General features: G+C 33.4%; 1 protein-coding gene and 1 long non-coding RNA gene across 9 annotated transcripts in view; both read left to right on the top strand.

The window, feature by feature from the left end:
* The window catches only part of LOC128211253 (prion-like-(Q/N-rich) domain-bearing protein 25), a 72362-nt gene that overhangs the window by 38908 nt on the left and 11672 nt on the right, over window positions 1–21782 (top strand). For all 8 annotated transcript variants that reach the window (XM_052915829.1, XM_052915830.1, XM_052915828.1 and 5 more), the window contains one exon: window positions 359–469. In XM_052915829.1, the coding sequence (XP_052771789.1) occupies window positions 359–469 (111 nt within the window). The remainder of the gene's footprint in view (window positions 1–358; window positions 470–21782) is intronic.
* Window positions 1416–17125, top strand: LOC128211254 (uncharacterized). The gene is made up of 2 exons (XR_008257250.1): window positions 1416–1753; window positions 16203–17125. It is a non-coding gene; the product is annotated as an uncharacterized LOC128211254 (long non-coding RNA).

A 21782-nucleotide genomic window follows, 5' to 3' on the forward strand; every position in this document is an offset into this window, starting at 1 on the left:
ATTATAAATACAAATATAATTGCTTAAATACAAGCAATCTACCATTGCAGCTATTGAGTCAGCTGTTGGCAGGTCAAAGAGTATGATATATAAATTACCATGTTGACAGTCGAAACGATCCGTAGATAGATCAAGAAAATAATTATGTTGTTCTTTACATATAGCGGTTAAGGTTGATTTTGTATATAATTTTTGGTTCCGAAATATATTCCTCTTACAAGGTTTGTAATATGATATATAGTCATTTGATACACCATAATTGCTAATAATATTAATGCTAAAAAGTTATGTCATTAAGATAAGCAACACTGAAAGCATGCGTTAAGATTACATTTGTTTATACCTGTAATATTTCAAGGTCATGGTGCCGATTGTGCTTCAAACATGGGGTCTTGTGTGTCACATGCCATCTGTGCCACCACGTGCTCATGTGACAGCGGTTACCTAGACGACTCTGGACTATGCAAGGGTACCCTTCCACTTTCTACTATGTGATGTTGAAGTGTTTTTTTTTGTATTTGGTTTTGATCAACAATCCTGGAGGTTTTCTCTTCAATTACGAAGAAAGGTCATAAAACTATGCTACTGTTCTTATGGTATTTTAAGAAACAAATGTCCGCGAATATATTAAGAAATGTATATAAACGACCTCCAATTGTGTTTGCAAATCCTAGATTTCGCAAACTCAAGTACCCTTTAAATACGGTGTAATCGAATACTGGCCTATACTTTAGTTAGAAGGCTTCATTAAGGTATGATTTTGGTGTTTTTTGTTTGCGAGATGTTTTTGGAAGTTTGTCTAATTGACCCGCCAACTTCGGGCCCCAGCGGGGTTTTCGCAGAAAAATACGGGGTTTTTCACTATCCCGCGGGATTTTTCTCCCGTTTTTCAAAAGCTGGGGAAAAATCCCGCGGGGTTTCAATAATACACGATTCAAGTTATTTTAGCTCAAAACAACATCTTATATCAAAAGGAGCATTATGCTTCGACACCGGAAGTGAAAAAACGCGAAACAAAAAAAACCCGCTTTTCAGTACGGGGTTTTTCTCCTGCGGGATAAAACTCCAAGATTTTACCGATAATGCAAAATCCGTAAAAACCCCACTTCTAAGCTAGTATATTATTGTTATGATGTAAATTATCACTTGTTTAAGGATTTTGAAATACTTGTTTTTTATTTAAAGAACAATAGAAATTTTATGAATGTTTTTTACGGGAGAAAAACCCAGCAAAACCTGTTTTGACTATTTATGATTTAAACGCGATTATTGCACTTCATTTAAAGCAAAAACAAATGTTACTACATATGTATCTTATATGTTTAATATAACAACCATGTTAGTTATGTAAATGATATTATTAAAGGTAATTTAACTAATTTCGAAACCTATGAAATAGTGTAATGTAACCTTTTTAAAAAAAATCTTCCTTTTTTAACCGTCTTTAAAAATACTGCAGGAATGAAAATTATACGTGACGTTAAAGAGTTGTAACGTTAAAAAGATGATATTGCTTAAAATTGTTTAATTATTGGTACTTGAATCTGACTTTAAACCGGTTTAACACAAACATACAATTACAATAATCAATACCAGGGTACATGTATCATGCTGGAAAATTACGAATGTGTCAGACGAATTATTTTGTTTTTTCATAGAAGATAAACAAAATCATCGAGCTTTGCAGAACGATGAATCAGACTGACTGAATGACACTAAGTTTTGCAAAATGGATATATCCCTAACTTCCATGGTAAGTCATACAGTCGATTAAGGGATTCCGAATCAGTAAGGACAAATCCAGTGCTGTATAAATATTAGGATAGTCAGTTAAATGAAACAATACATGTTCATGAGCTCATATATATGGACTAGATTTTTATTACTTTCAAATAATGATGAGACTTCTGAAGTCCATATATCTTGTTGTCTAAATATACCCACTCGTCGTAGGAATTCCGAATCAATTGAAGGTGTTTAGGATCACGTGATATTATGTTAGGCTGTTTTATCCTATCACTGAATCTTCTGTTCTCTGAAGTTGGGGGTCGTTTCAAAATCAACTTGAACTGTCAAACACATGTCGATACAAACATGGAAAAGGCCAAAGATTTTTTTCTTTAATTCTCATGCGGACTTTAAAAATTAAATTGGGTGTTTGGGTGGATTTTATTTAGAAAAAAAAGGCTAGTTAGAAATAATGAACTTGCAGTCTCTCATTGACAGGCACTTATTTTTTATAAATATGAAGGTTGGTCATATTTAACTTTATTTTATATAATCATTTGTCCTAGTCAAATGAAAAAGTAAGGCTGGTGGGTTAAAGTAAGGATGTGGGGTTTCAGACAGGTGGTCAAGTGAAAATCCAAAATGATTGATTTTGCCATCAATCTTGTTAATGTATTTGAAGTAGGGCTGAATATAACAAATATCTTTTGTAACTATATTTATTTTTTGTTAATACCTTTAACACAGACCAGTAACAAAAATAAATTGTGACAAAATATACATGGAATATATAAACCAGTGTCTACTGGCTTTGTTAATACCTTTAACACATGCAGTACCAGTCACTGACTAGAAATTAAATAAAAAGAATATGTAACAAATAAAGATAACAAACATGGTATTTATGAAATGGTGATATGATGGAATAAGATAATGATGGTTTTGAAAATAGTAGAAAATTGGCATTACTACTCACTCATTTTCTAAGCTGGAGTTTTGCCCAATGAAGTTGCTATTGAAACATGTGTACAAAGTTTCATTTGAATATCTTAAACGTTATCATATCTGAAATGCCAAGGGTATCACAATTCCTCGACTGTTTTCTTAAAATTCAAAAAAGAAAAGCTAAAAGTATAAAGCTAAAAGTATGATTGTCCCATTATCTGATAAAATTTCAATACAAAGTAAATCTAACTGTTTATATTTCTGATCACAAGGTTCATTGCACTCCCAGATGTCATTTCAGCAACAGTATCTTCCAAATTCTTAACAGTTTCATCAAAGCATGATGCCATTGGCTGGATGGTGTATTGACTTTGAAGCACCACACCATCACCATGTAACTTCATTTTACTCTGGCCATTGACATGTACTTGGTACTGGATCACCACATGTTTCAGCATACACAGTTCCTCTCACCATGAAATTGGAAATAAAACACACTTTTAGTAAAACACTTCATACTGTGTCAATGAATTGTATGTAAATTTGTGTACTTGTATGTGGTGATTAAACTCATCTAAGTTTTTAAGAAATTAAGTAAAAAGAAAACACTAAATTACTTACAAGATACTCACTGATGATTTCTAACTAAAATGAGCTACAAATTTGCAACCACAAGTTCTCCCCCCTCTTAACTTCCAATTTCGAGGTTTGCCCCTGCAAACCCACAACCTCATGGCCATCAGTTGCTTCTACTATTAAGTATAAAATCTAGCAACATTTAAAATTTTATAACAAGTTTACTATAACATAAATTTATATACTGAACCAATGGCTTATTAATGTTCTGTAAACTTCAGGCCATGATTTCTATCATTTAATTTTCAGACAAGTATTTTTGGTTCAAACTTCTTAAAGCTGCACTCTCACAGATTGAACGTTTTGTCAACTTTTATTATATCTTATTTTTTGTCTTGGAACGAGCCAATTTTTCAAAAAAAAACCCTGGAAGTTAGTGATATAAGACTGCTGACAAAAAATCAGATCACAGATTTTTATATTTAAGTTAAGAAATTATGTTTTATGCATTTTTCTTAAACCGTTAACCGTATTAAGTAAGGGTTTAAGCCATAAAACATAAATTTTCGAACGGAAATATAATAGTCTACAATCTGATTTTTTGTCAGCAATCTTATATCATTGGTTTGCAGATATTTATGCAAAAATTTGCTCTTTCTGAGATAAACACAATAAAAGTTGTAAAAATGGTGTACATGTGAGATTGCAGCTTTAAACCATTCACTATGAATTTTACTTGCAACTAAAAAGTGATTTTATGTAGAAAGTTGAGTTTTCAACAAATATTTTTACACAAGTATGCAGAATTGTTTACCAGAACGTTATTTACTGTACAATATACAATGCACTAGACTTTGAGACAGCCCCCAACATGTGACCCGGAATTCCCGCAATAACCCACTTTCATTTTCAATGTAAAATCAATATTCATTCTCAATATATTTTTGTGGGGTGCTAGCATCTGTTAAAGTAAATATCCATCTTATGTTAAAACCCAAAATAACAAGTATTTACCACTTATTTACCTATTTATTTGATGTTATTTCATCCAAAGCGCATTTCCATTACCGGTGCGTCGGTAAAATTGTTCCATGCGCGATATTTGTAAACATGTACACAAAGGTAGTTTTGATGTGTACACGTTCTAAAATTGTTGTAAGCAATAACAAAGCGTCAAACACAATATATATGTAAGAAAAATCTTCATATGCAGGTCATTCTCAGATATTTTCATGTAAATTTAAACGACTGATTCGGAACTACCCCTGATTCGGAATCCCTTATTAAACTGTATATATTTTATTCTATTGCATTTTTGTTTGGCTTGTTGAATATGTATCAGCTAAGAACACAGGTAGATCTACTTGACACAAACAATTTTAATAAGAATATCTTAATACACTTATCCCATATATAAGGCGATTATTGATTATGTGACTTGCACCTGTGGCTAAGAAGTTGGACAACTCTTGGTTATGCACCAGTCAGTTGTAACCTCCCCCCCAGTCCAGGGAATGGCAGGGACTTTGACTTTCGGTCCAGCTAAGCCCGGGCAAAGGCCCATTTTCCCCAGCTATCCCCAGCTATCCCCGGTATACACCCAGTCTCGGGTAATCACGGCCTCCCCAGTTCCGGAGAATAGAGGGGACTTTGACTTTCTGTCCAGCCAAGCCCGGGTAAAATCCTTGTCCTACAGGGACGAATTGCCGGTAAAATCCCTGCCAAATGATCCCGTACCCCAAGGACCCTAGGTAAGGCCTCCGGTAATCACAGCCTTCCCAGGTCCGGAGAAAAGCGGGGACTTTGGCTTTCTGTCAAGCCAAGCCCAGGTAAAATCCTTGTCCTGCGGGGACAAACTGCCGATAAAATCCCTGTCAAATGATCCCGTACCCCAAGTAGTCCAAATAATTGTAAGTTGACAGATTTTTTTATGATTTTTGATATGGCAAATCCTTAATGTACAAATTGTTTTGTACCAAAAGTGGGTAGTTGTTCCGGGTTAAAGCATATTGCGTCCATTAAATATCATAAAAACAAGTAATATTACCAGATTATGTTATTTTATAATAGTTCCGTACACAAAAAATAAGTATCCAACGAATAATTATGAGTTTGACGGTCTATCTCGAAGCTTGTCGGATGTGGCCTACTTATTACGATTGTGTCGAGTTGTTCCGTTTGGCATAATTGTTGTCTGTGTCAGTCAACTTTCATTTTATTGGAAAGGTAAATGTGTTTTAATGCATTTAATGCTTGTTTTGTGCAAAATAACTTCTTTTACATGTATGGTAAATTATGAATATAAACCTTTATGATCAATTTCAACCATAAAATACTGCACTTAATACAATTTCAATATTTTTCAAACACCTCTGGTTTTTACACAAACCCGTTTAGACATTAGGGATTGGAAGAAACCCGTATAACACGTCTATTATTTTAGACTTGTACCCCAAGGACCCTAGGTAAGGCCTCTGGTATTCATAGCCTCCCCACTCTCCAAAAAAAACGGTGAGAGAAAACAACATAATTATTAAAAGTATTTATTCTTTTCATGAAAGTCTTTTGCCTGTAATTGCGCATTCAACATCCTAATGCAATATAAACTGTCATGATCTGCCCCCAGATTTCAGATTTAGTAAGCTTCTTATGACACAGACAACAGTTTTGCCTTTATATGATCTGCAGGTTGGCGCATGATTATTATATATTAATGGCATATTTAGCTGACTGCAGTGGTCAAAATTGACACCAGCCCAAATTTTATTTAGCAGGGCTTGATAAAAAAATTAATGCCAAGCATTAGTGTTAGCAGTCGGGCTTGTACCTTCAAAAGTCTAATTGGATGACTGACTCAGTATGTGCATGTTTTGACATATTTTTGTTACTGTTTGGACTTTCTGGTAGCATAGTTGTGCTTGTTAGATGTAAATTCTTCCCTCAGAAAAAATGTATCCATGGTGTGTGTTTTTCCATGTAAATGTCATTATAACTATAACTATAGTATATGTCACTGTTATATTTGTCTAAATAACTGTTTCAAAGATGTGATTACTTTCAATGTACTTGTCCTCAGAATTATTAATTTGTAAGTTGTATACATGAATGTAATGTCTGTTCGTGAATAGCTGTTCCCATGGGGTGTATCTCTTCATTGTACTAAATGTCCTTATAACTCTTACTATGTAGTATATGTCAGTGTAATGTTCGTCCTTGAATAACTGACCCCATGGCATGTGTCTTTGTAATGTACCATACATTTTAGAATGACTATTATGATTATTACTATATATTGAAAGTCAAATGTAATGTCCGTCCCTGAATAAATGTCACTATAGTGTCATTTTTTGTTATAAAGTACATTTTAGAATAACTATTTATACTATATTGTATTTAATTGTAATTCTTGTCCCTGAATAACTGTCCCCATGGTGAGATTCTTTGTATGTACATTTGAGAATACCAATTTCTGGAGTGTGTGTCAATGTTATGTCCGTCCCTGAATAACTGTCACCATTGGGTGTGTCATTACAATGTACATGTCAGAATTACTATTACTATAGTATAATGTCATTTAGTCAATGTATGTTTGTCCCTGAATAACTGTCCCAATGGTTTAATTCTATGTAAAGTAAATGTCAGGATAATTATTAGTATATGGTTATTGTCAAGTGTGATGTATGTCCATAAATATTCAAGTCTCCTCATGGTGTGTGTCTTTGCAATGTTCATGTAAGAATAACTATAACTATAGTGTATGTCAATTAAGTCTAGTCAATGTAACATCTGTCCCTGAATAACTCAGTCCTCATGGCGCTTGTCTTAAAATGTTAATATGTCAAAATAACTAGTACTTATAAAAGTGTATACATCAATGTAATGTCCGTCCCTGAATAACTGTCCCCATGGCATTTGTTGTTACAATGATAATGGCAGAATAACTATTCCTATAATGTATGTCAATGAAATGTCTATCCCTGAAATCCCTGTCCCCATGGTGTGTGTCTTTACAATTTTCATATCAGAATAACTATTTTTATAGTGTATGTCAATGTAATGTCCGTCCCTTATTAACTGTCCCCATGGGGTATGTCTTTGCAATGTTCATAAATTTCAGAATAACTATTTCTATATAGTGTATGTCAATTTAGTGTGACAGGCCCTGATTAACTTTCCCCATAGTGTGTGTCTTTGCAATGTTCATATCAGAATTACTATTTCTATAGTGGTGTTAATGTAATGTCCGTCCCTGATTAACTGTCCCCATGTAGGGATTCTATGTAAAGTACACATCAGGATAATTAATTACTGTATTGTTTATCAGTGTTATGTCTGTCCCTAATTAAGTCACCCTAAGGGTGTCTGGTGTGTGTCTTTGCAATGTACATGTCAGAAATACTATTAGCATAGTGTATGTAAATGTAATGTCCGTCCCAGAGTAACTGTCACCATGTAGCGATTCTGTGTAAAGTACATGTCAGGATAACTAATTACTATATAATTGTATGCCAATGTTATATCCCTAAATAAGTCTCCCCATGGATGCACCAGTCAATTGTATTCACGCCCCCCCCCCCAGGTCCGGGGGTATACCGGGGATAGCTGGAGAAAAGGGCCGTGTTTTTACTTTCCAGGTGACCGCGGTGGTTTTGTCATAGGGCCAAATTAAGCCAAGATTGGGCCTTATATAGAGTCTCTGGGGTGTGGGGGCATTTGGACGGGGTTTAACCAGCAGTTCGTGCCCGCAGGGCGGGGATTTTACCCGGGGTCGGCTGGACCTAAAGTCAAAGTCCCGGCTATTCCCCGGACCTGGGGGGGGGGGGGGGTGGTTACAATTGACTGGTGAATTATAATGTCAGTCCCTAAATAAGTCTTCCCATTGGCGTAACTGTCATGGTAATGTACATGTACCGGTAATTATTACTTTAGTATATTATTTTAAAACTAACAGAAGGATGTCAAAATGACTTAATTAATTACACCATGATAAATGATAATATATCATGAGTGGATGGTACTCTGAAATTGCAGACACTAATATTATTTTTTTTAGTTGAAAGATTTTACTATTGTTAAAGTGACTGGAATAAACAGAATTTATGATGAAATGGGTCTCATTTTCCTACATGCCTTGGCGAAACAAAATAATCCGCTGAGTTCTCTCCATTCCTTGAAGCTGTCAAATAAGTTCATATTTGGATTATAAATATCTTAAATATATATGTCTAATGTCTACACTCATGCACAATATTTTGCTAAGAATTGGGCGCAAGTCCGCTAACGCGTTCACAGGGGGTACTTTGAATGACTGGGGAATAGCACAGTAGCGCCCCTAGTGTGCCTCCTTGTTTTCAGTTCCTACTGAAAGATTACTGTTGGTCAGCCTTAGAGTATTTGAGGTTGGCTGATGTAGTTTTTCCAACAGTCAGAGACTTCTGTTCAGGATTTCCACTCCTTTATTCTAAGAATAGTGTTCCTTTAAAATCAGCGATAACAAATAACACAATTGCAATTGCAAATCCAGTCTATTTCATGTATAGTTATATGAATTTTTCATATGTGGCAGGTCTATTTTAGAAGTCTTTTGTTTATAATTGTCTCTGTGGCTGCATTTATGCCACTCTGATCCTGTTGTCGTTGAGATAATGAAGATACAATTCTCTATTAACAAAAAGTCCACAATTAGAAAAAAGTAGGAGAAAACATAATTAAACTTTTCAAAAAAAAAATAATCTTAATCAAGATATGGAAAGGGCCCTTTAAAAATAATAATAATAACCTAATTAAACTTAAAATTAAAAACAAAAAGTAAGACTTGTTAATTACTCTAAAATCTAGGTGTTAGATGACATTAAAGCTGCACTCTCACAGATATATATACCATTTTGACAACTTTTTTTTGTTTGTCTTGGAAAGAGCAAATTTCTGCCTAGATATCTGCAAATAAATTTATGATTGCTGACAAAATCAGATCGTAGATTTTCACATTTTTTTCTGTTTGAAAAATTGATGTTTTTTAAGGAAAATGCATATTATATCATTTTTGGATTTTTTGTTAGTAGTTTTATTTATATAACTGGTTCCATGGATTTTTGCAAAAATTGGCTGGTTTCAAGGCAAACAATAAAAAGTTGTCAAAACGTTCAATCTGTGAGAGTGCAGCTTTAAGTGCACTGTACAAAGAAAGCTGGTAAAAATAATGAATAAACACTTAAAGCAAACTTATGTTTAAACTGGGACCAATAATATGTTATCTTACTCCCAGGTTTAAACAATTGCATATAATAACAATAATTATAGTTTTGTCTGGCTTTTCTTACACAAATAGAAACTATTTTTTTAATCAAACAAAAGACATTAAAACTGCATATCCAGAATATCCCTGAAATAATATCAAATGCCAAAATAAAATGTACAAAAAAAACCCAAAAAACATCTGAATTAAATAACAATTAGCCACTTTAGCAAAATGGAGAATTATACATTTAAGATATTCACATAAAATTCACCTCAATTTTTCCTTTCCATATGATTATATATATTTCTTATTTTTTTCCCTCTTTGCTATTAGCCTATAAATCAACATGACCATAAGCAATTATTTTAATAAATTCTGTGAAATGCTATGAAATTGAAGTTCAATTCTAAATTGACAATCATGTATCTCTTCCAATATTATAAGGATTTATATTTTAAGCATAATTAAGGAACATGTATTTTGATCAATTAAAGTGCATAACTGCAGATTATGTTTATTATCTTAAATAAATTATAAGCCTATTCATAATCATATTTATAGCACCATTTTCAGAATAATGATTGTCACATTAACCAGGCTTTCCCTGTATAAAACTGTCATTCATAAAGAACATTAAAAGGCAATTTTAACTCAGCCAATCAGATGTCAAAAACAGTGAAAGGGGCAATGTCAAGTCCAGTGAAAGGGGCGGAGCTAAGATAAATACTGACATGAAATGTAGATGGATCTTACCAACTGAGGAACTATTTTGATTTTCCTCATTTGCTTGTAATAAAAATTAAACTTTTACATTGATAGTATTTTTCCATTAAAAAAGATTACTGGGTATTTGTTCAAGGTAGAATTCATTCAATCATGCGTGATTGGCTAGGCCAGAGTTTTTATATCTTTAGATTTACGGGAGCGCCGTACCTAAATATTGCAAAACCCAAATAAAAATAAAATTCATTTTCGTAGTTTTATTTTTATTTTTTCCGACGAACGTTGCTCCAATGTTAAGAAGAAAATAAAATTAGTGTTCTATAACCCATATCCCAGAACCAACTGGTGTACCAATTGTCATTAATTATAGGTCTTTTTACTGCACAAACCACGTAAACCAGTCGGAAATACGCTGGGAAACAGAACAGGTACCCGTTACCATAACAACGTCCTGTCAAAAGTGAAAGTAGTTTTTGTCATACCCCTTATTTCTCGCAATTTCTGCAGCTATATAGAAATGTTTTACTACAAAAACGTTCCGATGTTTATTTTTCATTATTTAAATCAAACCGTGGAGAACTTTAAGCGTGTTTATTGTGAATTTTTTTTATAGATTCAGTATGTTGTTCGCGTTTCGTGGAATGATTGCGAAACTTCCGGTCAAAATAAGGAGACAGAAATTCTTGGGTTGTTTTGTCTATTAAAAGTCGTTGGCGCACGTCGTATATTAACAAGGATGAATTGGATTACAGTGCAAAAATGTATAGCTTCTGACAAACACAAACTGCAAAATGATATCGTGTTCATCATAGTCAAAATGGATATTTTTTTTCTGAATTTGACTCTGGGGAGCATTGAACACACTACTTCACGATCACATACAGTTTAATAAGGGATTCCGAATCAGGGGTAGTTCCGAATCAGTCGTTTAAATTTACATGAAAATATCTGAGAATGACCTGCATATGAAGATTTTTCTTACATATATATTGTGTTTGACGCTTTGTTATTGCTTACAACAATTTTAGAACGTGTACACATCAAAACTACCTTTGTGTACATGTTTACAAATATCGCGCATGGAACAATTTTACCGACGCACCGGTAATGGAAATGCGCTTTGGATGAAATAACATCAAATAAATAGGTAAATAAGTGGTAAATACTTGTTATTTTGGGTTTTAACATAAGATGGATATTTACTTTAACAGATGCTAGCACCCCACAAAAATATATTGAGAATGAATATTGATTTTACATTGAAAATGAAAGTGGGTTATTGCGGGAATTCCGGGTCACATGTTGGGGGCTGTCTCAAAGTCTAGTGCATTGTATATTGTACAGTAAATAACGTTCTGGTAAACAATTCTGCATACTTGTGTAAAAATATTTGTTGAAAACTCAACTTTCTACATAAAATCACTTTTTAGTTGCAAGTAAAATTCATAGTGAATGGTTTAAAGCTGCAATCTCACATGTACACCATTTTTACAACTTTTATTGTGTTTATCTCAGAAAGAGCAAATTTTTGCATAAATATCTGCAAACCAATGATATAAGATTGCTGACAAAAAATCAGATTGTAGACTATTATATTTCCGTTCGAAAATTTATGTTTTATGGCTTAAACCCTTACTTAATACGGTTAACGGTTTAAGAAAAATGCATAAAACATAATTTCTTAACTTAAATATAAAAATCTGTGATCTGATTTTTTGTCAGCAGTCTTATATCACTAACTTCCAGGGTTTTTTTTTGAAAAATTGGCTCGTTCCAAGACAAAAAATAAGATATAATAAAAGTTGACAAAACGTTCAATCTGTGAGAGTGCAGCTTTAAGAAGTTTGAACCAAAAATACTTGTCTGAAAATTAAATGATAGAAATCATGGCCTGAAGTTTACAGAACATTAATAAGCCATTGGTTCAGTATATAAATTAATGTTATAGTAAACTTGTTATAAAATTTTAAATGTTGCTAGATTTTATACTTAATAGTAGAAGCAACTGATGGCCATGAGGTTGTGGGTTTGCAGGGGCAAACCTCGAAATTGGAAGTTAAGAGGGGGGAGAACTTGTGGTTGCAAATTTGTAGCTCATTTTAGTTAGAAATCATCAGTGAGTATCTTGTAAGTAATTTAGTGTTTTCTTTTTACTTAATTTCTTAAAAACTTAGATGAGTTTAATCACCACATACAAGTACACAAATTTACATACAATTCATTGACACAGTATGAAGTGTTTTACTAAAAGTGTGTTTTATTTCCAATTTCATGGTGAGAGGAACTGTGTATGCTGAAACATGTGGTGATCCAGTACCAAGTACATGTCAATGGCCAGAGTAAAATGAAGTTACATGGTGATGGTGTGGTGCTTCAAAGTCAATACACCATCCAGCCAATGGCATCATGCTTTGATGAAACTGTTAAGAATTTGGAAGATACTGTTGCTGAAATGACATCTGGGAGTGCAATGAACCTTGTGATCAGAAATATAAACAGTTAGATTTACTTTGTATTGAAATTTTATCAGATAATGGGACAATCATACTTTTAGCTTTATACTTTTAGCTTTTCTTTTTTGAATTTTAAGAAAACAGTCGAGGAATTGTGATACCCTTGGCATTTCAGATATGATAACGTTTAAGATATTCAAATGAAACTTTGTACACATGTTTCAATAGCAACTTCATTGGGCAAAACTCCAGCTTAGAAAATGAGTGAGTAGTAATGCCAATTTTCTACTATTTTCAAAACCATCATTATCTTATTCCATCATATCACCATTTCATAAATACCATGTTTGTTATCTTTATTTGTTACATATTCTTTTTATTTAATTTCTAGTCAGTGACTGGTACTGCATGTGTTAAAGGTATTAACAAAGCCAGTAGACACTGGTTTATATATTCCATGTATATTTTGTCACAATTTATTTTTGTTACTGGTCTGTGTTAAAGGTATTAACAAAAAATAAATATAGTTACAAAAGATATTTGTTACATTCAGCCCTACTTCAAATACATTAACAAGATTGATGGCAAAATCAATCATTTTGGATTTTCACTTGACCACCTGTCTGAAACCCCACATCCTTACTTTAACCCACCAGCCTTACTTTTTCATTTGACTAGGACAAATGATTATATAAAATAAAGTTAAATATGACCAACCTTCATATTTATAAGAAATAAGTGCCTGTCAATGAGAGACTGCAAGTTCATTATTTCTAACTAGCCTTTTTTTTCTAAATAAAATCCACCCAAACACCCAATTTAATTTTTAAAGTCCGCATGAGAATTAAAGAAAAAAATCTTTGGCCTTTTCCATGTTTGTATCGACATGTGTTTGACAGTTCAAGTTGATTTTGAAACGACCCCCAACTTCAGAGAACAGAAGATTCAGTGATAGGATAAAACAGCCTAACATAATATCATGTGATCCTAAACACCTTCAATTGATTCGGAATTCCTACGACGAGTGGGTATATTTAGACAACAAGATATATGGACTTCAGAAGTCTCATCATTATTTGAAAGTAATAAAAATCTAGTCCATATATATGAGCTCATGAACATGTATTGTTTCATTTAACTGACTATCCTAATATTTATACAGCACTGGATTTGTCCTTACTGATTCGGAATCCCTTAATCGACTGTATTTGAAGAGAAAAACACAAGGTATCGTGATATTCGTAGTTGTTAATTAGTTTAATAATGAATTAGAATTTAAATCGTTAAAGAATACTGAAAATGATGTAATAATAACATAGTGTGTGTTTCCGATAAAACAGAAAAAATCTGAACATAAGATATCTGGCAGTCAGTGCAAGAAGTCAAACTTATCCGTTGCTTATTGCCAACGGGCATAGCTGGAATTAGGATATTTATCAGGACTGCTTCTAAAATCAGTTCTTAGACCTGGTTTTTTGAAACATATAACACTTGTCAAATTTATCATAATGCTCCCAAATTTTCTTTGGTGAAGTACATAAATGTAGATTTTGACTGTCTGTGTATCCGTAAGCCCTGTCAAACTTTGAAGTGAAGAGGAATTTCCATCAGGGCGTCAACTTTTTTTGGTTATTTTTTCTATATCAAAACCACATCACGGTAAATTGTCACGGTACTATTTCGTTAAAAACACATTTGACCTCCTTATTATACCGTGTCTGAAACTTTGTTCAATGTTTGATTACTTCACAATGGAAAGGTTATGCTTATATTGTGGGCAAAATGTTAGAAATGGCCATTTAAACTTCTTTATTACACTGACATGTTTCATAAAATCCATGGGTTGATAATATATGCACCTCATATGCATAGATGCATTCGAACAAATATATACAATTAATTTTAATGAGCGCTTGAACTCAACAGTGTTGAGGTCAATATTTTCAGTCATTAAAAGGATCTTATAATTATGCTTTTGAAACTTTATGGTGATCTATCACCCTTTTTTCAGCCTATGAAATAGCTGACACAAGTATGGTGTGTTTTGTCTTCATGATATAAGAAGATTTAAAAAATAAAAAAAATCGGAGAAAAATCCGTTTTTTTTTTTATTTATTTCTCCTTCGGGACATTTTATGCATTTTATTTTTATTTTTATTTCCTCCTCCTTACCCAACTTTTTGAAAAATCTCCCGTAAATCTAAAGATAAAAAAACTCTGGCCCTAGAAGGTGTTATCACGTGAAGTTGGACTTCAATTTTTGCGACGCGGGGTCTCCGACACAATCTTTTTTTACAATTATAACATCAAACGTAACACATTCTATTAGATAATTTTCCTGAGATTCGTTACAGAAAAAACTTTTTTTGGTGCAAATCTGTGACACAGTCCCTTTAAGGACACATTATTTTGTTTTATGACATCAGTTTAACATCACGCAATGACACTTGTAAAGTTGTTGTGACGTGACGTCACAAGAGTTGAAAACGGCTGTAGTGTACTAGAGTGGAATACAGCCTACCATATTTTGCGATATGTATTACGTGTGGATAAATGATGGGTATATATATAATAAATAATTTTACATGATTAAAATAAACAGAGCAATCATTTGACTATCTCATTTGGGTTTCATTGTGTAAAAATAGTGAATTAAGTTTTCCAAGTTTATATTATATCCATTTATGAATACAGATAAATATACTGATGCTTTTTTAAACTTACTGGGATATTATATGTGGTAAACACACCCCAGAAAGTTTCATATCGACAATATGTGCAAAAGCTGTGAAATTATGTGTCTTAAGCAATGTTATATAGCTATTAAAGTAAGATTAAAAGTTATACACTAGTATATCAATCGTATGTAAGTTTTTGACAGTTATCTATTTTTTTGTAATTGTATCATCTGGTGTCTAGTCCCTTTAATAAACACTGTTAAATTCATACATTATTGAAAAAAAATGACAAGCAGCAATTGTCATCACTTGATTGTTATCCTTACCTAATGGGGTTAAGTTTTGCGTTCAGGTCAGTTACATGGAAACTATCAAAGTTGTCACTTTGAAACTTGGGGAACTTGTACATCTTATACCCTTCTTCACATTATACCCTAAAGATATTGAGTCTCACCTGTTTTTAGGGTAAAAAACGTGAATTTTGGTTGATTTTGAGAAATGGATACTAAGCTTCTTCATAGAAAATGAAAGGATTATGCCTTCAATATATCAAACTCATTTGGAAGGGAATGGGGAGGATAGGGGATATTTTAGTATTTGTGGACTATAGTCTAATTATTTTAAGTTTAATAAAATAATGTGCTTAGAAGGCGGCTTACAAGCAAACTATCAGAGCTATCACTTTTAAACATTGGAATATTCACTTTCAAATGTATAATATGAAATAAATTTACAATAAAAGGATATAATCAGACGAGCGTTCAGAACCCGCAGGTGGTGCTCTTGTCATATGCCAAATGTGCTGGTATAAACATTGGCCATTTTTGTGTGAAATTAAAATTTTCCTTTCTTAAATTGCAGGCTAACTTCAATGGAGAGGACAGAGTAATGGCAAAAAGAGGATCATTTTAAAGAGAGGAGGAAGAGGGATATGTAAAGAGTGTTCTGAGGCCAGGATATCAGCAGTGCGTTCAGTCAGACGAGCGTTTACAAAACGCTCGCAAACATTTTGTTTTGTATCTCTGTTGCAACGCAGCGCATATACGTTAAGCGGGAAACGAAACAGCAAACGTTCGCCGCAAACATCTTTACTGAACGCGTTGCAGATTCACGATGGGGGAGGGGGGCGGTGGAACAATTTTTGAGAATTATTGACATACATGTGTATAAACATATATATATATATATCATGGTAGGAACTGTTTGCCTTGTCAACTGTGACTTAAATATTTAGTTCTTGTGTCAGCCTGTGCTTATCTCAAATATTTAATGACATTTTTTTGGTTTGTTTGATAGACATGATAATTATATAACTATTAAATATGAATGGCAACAATTATAGATAAAACATTGTAACTCATGTTAACTTTATAATAGATAATTAATTGTTTATATGCAATATATATTTAAGGATGCATATTTCTTTTATTCTTGAATCTATTTTTTGTGGGTTTTTTCATATATTGAAAATATTTTTCATGAATGTGGGTTTTTAATTCATTGTCAGTCTCAGAAGAATTAAACAACTTGTGTTGAATTTATTTGCTAGACTGAAACTAGGCTGTTAATATTGGTCAGACTAATTAAATCAGAGAATAATATGTACAACTAATCGGATTACTGACCAATAGAGTGAATTTAGTCAATGATGTATGACCCTAAGATTAAGATTGACTTAAAGCTGCACTCTCACAGATTGAAGTGAACTTCTTTATTTTTTGGCTTGGAAAGAGCCAATTTATGCGAAAATGCATGAAAAATAGTGTCATAAGACTGCATACTTTCTTATTTAAGTTCAAGAAGTGATGTTGAATGCCATTACATTAATTTTCGAACAGAAATCTACAAATCTGCTATCTGATCTTTTGTCAGTAGTCTGATTTGCAAAAAAGAATGTAGAAATTTGCTCATTTAAGACAAAAAAATAGAACAGCTGTCAAAACCGTAAATCTGTGAGTGTGCAGCTTATTTGCATATTTTGAACTTATGTTTCTTCATTCGTTTTTTTCATTTTTAAAGTTATTATCAATTTAGATCTTAGAATATTGTTTTTATATTGATTTATAAATATATAACAGTATTATACTAATATCAAACTAAATTTGTACTGGCCAATTTTAAATGGACAGTTAAAGCTGTACACTCACAGATATACAATTTTTACAACTCTTATATTTTTTGTCTTGGAAAGAGCACATTTTTGCGTAAATATCTGTAAACCAGTGATAAAAGATTGCTGCCAAAATATCAAATTGTGGACTTTCATATTTATGTTTGAAAATTAATGTTTTATTGCATAAGACATCAATTTTTGAACTGAAATATAAAGATCTACAATCTAATTTTTCAGCAGTCTTATTTAACTGTTTTCTATGGAATTTCGAAAACTATGGCTCCAAGACAAAAAATAAAAAAAATGTCAAACGTTCAATTTGTGAGAGTGCAGCTTTAATAAATGGCTAAATGTTGTTGTTTTTTAATTCTGATTTTTATAATAAGTTGATGATCGCCATGTATCATTGATAAAACATGTAAAAAAATAAATAATCTTGTTTATTTTCCAACGCTGTTTTGCATTTAAATTTGCTGACATAATGCTCTCCAAAAACTTCTGATATGTGGTTTTAAAATGTGTGTTCATCCTTTATTCAGCTAGTGGATGGAATTCATTAAACTACTGTATTCAGTACACCATGCAGCTCTTCCAATTGTTTGAAAGCAATTATTTCACAGAATCTGATAATAGAGGGACCGGACTCAAGATTCTACATTGCAAGAAAAAGAGAAAATTGTCAAAATTTATCATCAAACTGTTATGTTTCAACAGTGTACCGTGCACTGAATCTTACTTATGTAATCATATAAGTCGAAATTAACTCACTTTGTCTACCATGTAAATCGAAGTAAATTTAGAAATAGCAATCATGTATTTATCTGTATATATGTTTATGTGACCTTTACATGCTTAAAGTAGATATGATAATACTAATTAACGGGAAAATCATTATGTGCTATTTTTTAAAGATTACTTCTCAGAGAGAGAGACAGTGATGAAATCTTTTAAACACATTAAATGATGTAATATCAGTCTCATAATAATTGGTATTGATTCGGCTAGGCTTGTTTTGAGGTAATATTGAATATCTTGTTTTTGGATCATCTGGTGTCCAAGTCCCTTTAATGTATGTCTGGGTGGGAATCAGTCACCGGGGTCAGCCACCGGGGCTGAGTAGGCGACAATGCTAGTGCATTGTCTATTATGGGTTTAATCCCCATATTGAACACCCTTATCCATACTGTTTTACCAACCTTTTAACATTCAGTATAAAACATTGTGGACACAGGGTATAGATTACAAAAGTATTACATTAGTATTAAATAGGTTGTGTCACTTGTGTGTGTGTCTATGGGGGGAAGATTTTTGTGAAGCAAAAAAAAATTGTAGTCATTAATGGTATTTTTCCTAGACAATAAAATAATTATAGATAATTATTAAAGCTGCACTCTCACACATTGAACGTTTTGACAACTTCTTTAATTTTTGTCATGGAACCTGAAAGTGCATTCAAACCATTCATATAAGACTGCTGACAAAAAAATAGTCACAGATTTTTTCTGTTTCATGCATTTTTCTTGAACCGTAAGAAACGGTTTATAGAGATAAAAGATAAGTTTTCTGACTGAAATTTAAAAATCTGCTATCATATATTTTGACAGCAGTCTTTAACCACTGGTTTCAAGATACCAATAATGGGTAATTCGAAGACAAAAATTAAAAAATCTGTTAAAACGGCAAAACTGTGAGAGTGCAGCTTTAAAATGTTAAGTGGCAGTGAAGGGGAGTGGGGTTTGGGGTTAGTTATCCATTATTTAATCGAAATTATATATCACTTGGTAGTTCTTAAATGAAATTTTAAAGTCTTAAATGAAAGTGATCATGTAGACAATAAATAAACTGGAAGATCACTGATGGCTATAACGGCTGTATATCGACGATGCCGACGGTTACAAACAACTAATTATTAAAATCTGATTTTTTTTTATTAAATACACATGTTAACTTAATATTATTGACTCAATATAAATATGTAAAACAACTTCACTTCCTTAACAACATCCAACCGCTGGAAATTGAAATGGCTTTTGTCGGTGTTTTTTTTTTTCGTTAAATAGCATTCCTGATTTTTGCTGGGTTTTTCTCCCGTAAAATATTCATTAAATTAATAGATTTCTCAAATGAAAGAAATGACTCTAGAATAGTCATTCAAATGAGTATTTACATTAAAATAATGTATAAAAGCTTGAATTGATTTCTTTTTTTGCTAAAATGTAGGAATTTTATCCCGCAGGAGAAAAACCCCGTACTAAAAAGCGGGTTTTTTTTTGTTTCGCGTTATTTCACTTCCGGTGTCGAAGCATAATGTTTCTTTTGATATAAGATGTTGTTTTGAGCTAAAATAATTTGAATCGTGTATTATTGAAACCCCGCGGGATTTTTCCCCAGCTCTTGAAAAACGGGAGAAAAATCCCGCGGGAGTGTGAAAAACCCCGTGTTTTTCTGCAAAAACCCCGCTGGGGCCCGTAGTTGGTGGGTCAATTAGACAAACTTCCAAAAACATTTCGCAAACAAAAAACACCAAAATCACATCTTAATGAAGCCTTCTAACTAAATTATAGGTCAGTATTCGATTACAGCGTATTTAAAGGGTACTTGAGTTTGCGAAATCTAGGATTTGCAAACACAAATTGGAGGTCGTTTATAGTACAAAAATGATAATTTTCATTTTGAATATATGCATAATCAAAATACAACTATCGACAAAAAGTAGTTGCCATAACAAACCATGCATTAATGCTCGAAACTCTCGGGAAAAGAACAGTTGCCATAACAAACCATGCATTAATGCACGAAACTTTCGGGAAAAGACCAGTTGCCATAACAAACCATGCATTAACGCACGAAACTCTCGGGAAAAGACCAGTTGCCAGAACAAACCATGCATTAACGCACGAAACTCTCGGAAAAAGACCAGTTGCCATAACAAACCATGCATTAACGCACGAAACTCTCGGAAAAAGACCAGTTGCCATAACAAACCATGCATTAACGCACGAAACTCTCGGGAAAAGACCAGTTGCCATAACAAACCATGCATTAACGCACGAAACTCTCGGAAAAAGACCAGTTGCCATAACAAACCATGCATTAACGCACGAAACTCTCGGAAAAAGACCAGTTGCCATAACAAACCATGCATTAACGCACGAAACTCTCGGAAAAAGACCAGTTGCCATAACAAACCATGCATTAACGCACGAAACTCTCGGAAAAAGACCAGTTGCCATAACAAACCATGCATTAACGCACGAAACTCTCGGGAAAAGACCAGTTGCCATAGCAAACCATGCATTAACGCACGAAACTCTCGGGAAAAGACCAGTTGCCGTAGCAAACCATGCATTAACGCACGAAACTCTCGGGAAAAGAACAGTTGCCATAACAAACCATGCATTAACGCACGAAACTCTCGGGAAAAGAACAGTTGCCATAACAAACCATGCATTAACGCACGAAACTCTCGGGAAAAGAACAGTTGCCATAACAAACCATGCATTAACGCTCGAAACTCTCGGGAATAGACCAGTTGCCATAACAAACCATGCATTAACGCACGAAACTCTCGGGAAAAGACCAGTTGCCATAACAAACCATGCATTAACGCACGAAACTCTCGGGAAAAGACCAGTTGCCATAACAAACCATGCATTAACGCACGAAACTCTCGGTAAAAGACCAGTTGCCATAACAAACCATGCATTAAAGCACGAAACTCTCGGGAAAAGACCAGTTGCCAGAACAAACCATGCATTAACGCACGAAACACTCGGGAAAAGAACAGTTGCCATAACAAACCATGCATTAACGCACGAAACTCTCGGGAAAAGAACAGTTGCCATAACAAACCATGCATTAACGCACGAAACTCTCGAGAAAAGACCAGTTGCCATAACAAACCATAAGAACAGTTGTGATAGCGAAACATGCCTTATTGCTCGAAACTGACGGGACAAACACAGTTTCCATAACAATCCATAAATCATTGCACAAAACACTATCAAGAAAAGTTAAGAAGACATAACAAACCATGAATTATTGCACGAAACTATCGAAACAAGCACTGCAGCCATAACAAACCATAAGTTATTGCACAAAACTATGGGAACAAGCACAGCAACCATAACAAGCCATATGTTACTGCACAAAACTATCGGAACAAGCACAATAGCCATACACAAACCATAACTTATTGCACGAAAATATCGGAACAAAAACAATAGCTTAACAAACCATAAGGTATTGTACAAAACTATCGGAACAATCACAGTAGCCATAACAAACCATAAGTTATTGCACGAAACGATCGGAACAAGCACAATAGC

The sequence above is a fragment of the Mya arenaria genome, chromosome 12, assembly GCF_026914265.1.
Source record: "Mya arenaria isolate MELC-2E11 chromosome 12, ASM2691426v1".
NCBI classification, from domain to species: domain Eukaryota; kingdom Metazoa; phylum Mollusca; class Bivalvia; order Myida; family Myidae; genus Mya; species Mya arenaria.